Genomic DNA, 3,686 nt, shown 5'->3' on the forward strand with positions numbered 1-3,686 from the left:
CAGCCCGGCCACCTGCCGCTGTAACCGCTGTCGGGAAGAGAAAGCACAGGCCGGCGTCACAGGCCCGGCCCTGGCACCGGGCCGCTCAGCCAAGGCCGGGCCTCCAGCCGTGAGGAGCTGAGTGGAACTAATGCCTGCATCCACCTTCATTATTATTGTTGTTTTTTCGTATGTTTTATTGATTTCAGAGAGGAAGGGAGAGGGAGAGAGAAACATCCACGATGAGAGAGGATCATCCATCGGCCTCCTCCTGCACGCCCCCCCCGGGGATCGAGCCCAAAACCCGGGCCTGTGCCCTTGACTGGACTCGAACCCAGGACCTTTCAGTCCACAGGCCAACGCTCCATCCACTGAGCCAGACCGGCCAGGGCTCCATCTTTATTACTAAGTGGAGTTTGTTTCGCGTTACTCCACAGAGGGCAGCAGGTGACGTCGGCCACCGGCCGTAGCGTTGGGCTCGCCTCCCGTGGCTTCGCCCATCGCGGATGCGCATGAACACTCGGCACCGTTATGACCACAGCCGGGGCCGGCGCTTCCCGAGTCCCGGGAGCAGGAGCGGACTCCCCGGTCGTGTGGTAACGGCCGCGGTTTAGAGGCTGGAGTTCGGCCTTTCCCCCCGACACCAGCTCTCCCAGGGCCCTGCTTTGGCCCCTGTGTCTGGAGGACAAACAGCGTGGCCAGAAGGGACAGTCCCGCCCGGTGTGGCCACGGCCACTGGACAGGCCACTCAGTGGGCGGGGACGACAGGGTCGTCTACACTCAGAAACCGTGTGGGGAGGCGCAGACACTCTGCTCAGAGGTCAGGTGGGCAGCTTGCAGAGTTTGGGGGGCCGGGGGGCTGGTGGGACGAGTGAAGTCAGTCAACGCCCCGCCGTGTCCGGCCCAGTCGCTAAGGCTGCGCTCCTCTTGGATGGGGCACGAAGCTGGTGGCAGGGTCGGGGCGCTGCCTCTCCCCGTCGGGAGGTGAAGCTCCGCAGGCCCCCACAGAGGCGGGTGTCAGCGACCTGCAGAGCAGCCCCGCGGAGCAGCACTAAAGCCCTGCGAGAGGAGGAGGGGGAGACCGCACGCCGGGACGGGGGACGGCTGGGGATGGGGTTCCCCATGCCCGGAGATGGGGCCCCAGCACCGCCCGGCTCACCAGCACCTCCGCGGCCCCGCTGTCCTCCCTGGGGAGCTCGGCCGTCTCCTGGGGGTCGGTCCCGGCCTGGGGGTCCTCGGGGCAGCTGGTGTCCGTGAGCGGCTTGGCCTCCATGTGAGCCCCCAGCATCCTGGCGGGAAGGGGGCCATCAGGAGGCGGGAGGCGGGTGCCAGCCCCCCCCACCCCACTCCTCCGGTGAGTGTGAGGGACCCTTATCACCACGCCCACCTCCCTGCTCGGTGCTTCCACATGGACCCAGAAACGGCCAGCGGGTGGCCGGACACCACGGAATGGCCCACACGGCCTCTCCTCGGCAACCCATAGAAACGCTTTAATTTACAGACACTCACCGGGCACCTGGCCGTCAGCGCTGGCTCAGGGGTCGGGGCTGCATCAGTGGAATCTTAGGGTCTCAGTCCACAGAGCTGAATAGGCACCCCCTAAACACACCATCAGACACCCCTAAACACACCATCAGACACCCCTAAACACAGCAGGTCAGACACCCCCTAAACACACCATCAGACACCCCTAAACACACCATCAGACACCCCTAAACACACCAGGTCAGACACCCCTAAACACACCATCAGACACCCCTAAACACACCATCAGACACCCCTAAACACACCATCAGACACCCCCTAAACACCCGGGCACACCCAGCCGCTGTGCTGATGGCTGGCTTTCTGGCGCCTCCAGGGGAGCGGAGAGGCTTGGATGGGGGGAGCCACACGTCGGCTCCTAGAGAGTTGGGGCCATGCTGCCGCCGCTAGGCCCAGGCGCCAGCAGCTCTGAGAGGCGGAGCCTTAGGACAGGGCCTCCTAGCGCACAGCCTCGATGGGGACACGCGGGACCATCTCGCCTGTCCCACGAGGCTCAGGGCAACTGGAAACAGAGCAAAACAGGAAAGCTGAGGCTCCTGAGAGGGGAGGGCGTGCTCCCCACCCCCGCTGACTTCCCGTCCTCGTCCGTCCATCCGTCCGTCCGTCCATCCGTCCTAAGGAGACCAGGCTCTTCCTCAAAAGGCTTGAGGCCAACGGGGAAGGAGGTCCGGACTCTGTCGAGCACAGACACAGTGGGCAGGGGGCGGGGGTGGATCTGGGCAGCAACTCAAATCGAAACAGAACGCATTTATCACTAACGTCCAGCTACAGCTGAGCAGTTTAGCCCTGGCCGGGGCTCGGTAGCTGGAGCATCGTCCGTGCACCAAAAGGTTGCAGGTTTGATTCCCGATTGGGGCTCATACTGGACACAAGCGATCGATGTTACTCCCTCTACCCCCGCCTCTCTAAAATCAAGTTTTAAAAAATTTAACAAATGAACAATTTATCACAGAGAGAGAGAGATGAGCTGGTTCAAGTGTCATTTTCCTCAGGGAAGAGGCTCGAATCTTCCAGCAACAAAACTAAAAAACCGAATAATCCGGTCCTCGCGTCCTCGGCCGGGTTTACGGAAGTTTCGAGCAGAACGTGGCTGCCTTTCTCGCTCCCGGGGCCCTGAAAACGGCACTTTCTCCTCGTTTCTCTCAGGGAATGGCTGTCTGTGCTTTGGCCCCGAACTCTTCAATCCCTCAACTAGGAGCCCGATCCTCAGCACCCCAACCCGACGGCCCCCTCACCCATCCATGGCGGCCACGGGCCCGGGGCCTGCCCGCTCGGCCCCACCCGAGAATGCAGGGGAACAGTGGCCGTATTCTAAACCGACGCCCTGGCTTAAAGGGACCCTCCCGACTGCTTCCAGGTGCCTGCCCAGCGTTAGGACGCGCACGACTGGGTGCAACTCCGTGTTCGCTGGCGCGACGGGAGCCTCGGAAGCGCACCGTCCGTGGAGAACGCCTATCACCCCGACCGGGAGCCGGACACGCAAATCCCTCCCAACGACCCAGAGGGAAAGCTCGGTACCAGGTCTTCAACGTGCGCTGAACACTGAGACCCCCCCCCCCCCCCCCCCCCCCCAGCTAGAACCGTCTTCCGGCGTCCGAACAAACTGCGTGCCAGCGAGATGCTCCCGAGGAGAGCGGACGCGCAGGTTCTCACATCACACCGCCTGCAGGCGGCCGTCCGTGTGCGGTGGGACGCCAGGTGCGCGGGGAGGTGGTTTCGACCCCGGGCTGGAGCTTGAGGACAATTATTTGTTGTGCATTGAAAGTTCAGTTTTGCAGGATTGAAGTTTCCCTGTCGCAGTACACGACATTCCAAGTGATGTCTCCCGCCTGCAGCACGCGTGTGCTAGGAGCCCAGCCCCGGGTGATGTGCGCGGGGCGGGACTATGCCCGGGGGAGGGGCTAGGTTCCTCAGCTCCGACCACAGGCTCGGAGAGCGCGGGAACCGGGGACTGTGCCACATCCTCCCCTCCCCCTCCACAGCCGCTCCCACTTCCCGTTACTGACAGGACGCCTGTTTCTGTGAGTGGCCCCAGCTCCCTCTCCTAGGCCCAGCCTCTGGGGCCAGCGAGTGGGGCATGGATGCTCCACACAGATGCTCCACACGGATGCTCCACATGGATGCTCCACACGGATGCTCCACACGGATGCTCCACACACGGA

General features: G+C 63.1%; 1 protein-coding gene across 1 annotated transcript in view; it reads right to left on the reverse strand.

The window, feature by feature from the left end:
* The window catches only part of LOC106726663, a 59,278-nt gene that overhangs the window by 32,895 nt on the left and 22,697 nt on the right, over positions 1–3,686 (reverse strand). The window contains exons 3-4 of the mRNA XM_014542384.1: positions 1,801–1,910; positions 1,139–1,268 (exon numbers count right to left, since the gene is read on the reverse strand). Of these exons, the coding sequence (XP_014397870.1) occupies positions 1,139–1,268; positions 1,801–1,910 (240 nt within the window). The remainder of the gene's footprint in view (positions 1–1,138; positions 1,269–1,800; positions 1,911–3,686) is intronic.

This window comes from Myotis brandtii, unplaced genomic scaffold (genome assembly GCF_000412655.1).
Source record: "Myotis brandtii unplaced genomic scaffold, ASM41265v1 scaffold1077, whole genome shotgun sequence".
Classification (NCBI taxonomy): Eukaryota; Metazoa; Chordata; class Mammalia; order Chiroptera; family Vespertilionidae; genus Myotis; species Myotis brandtii.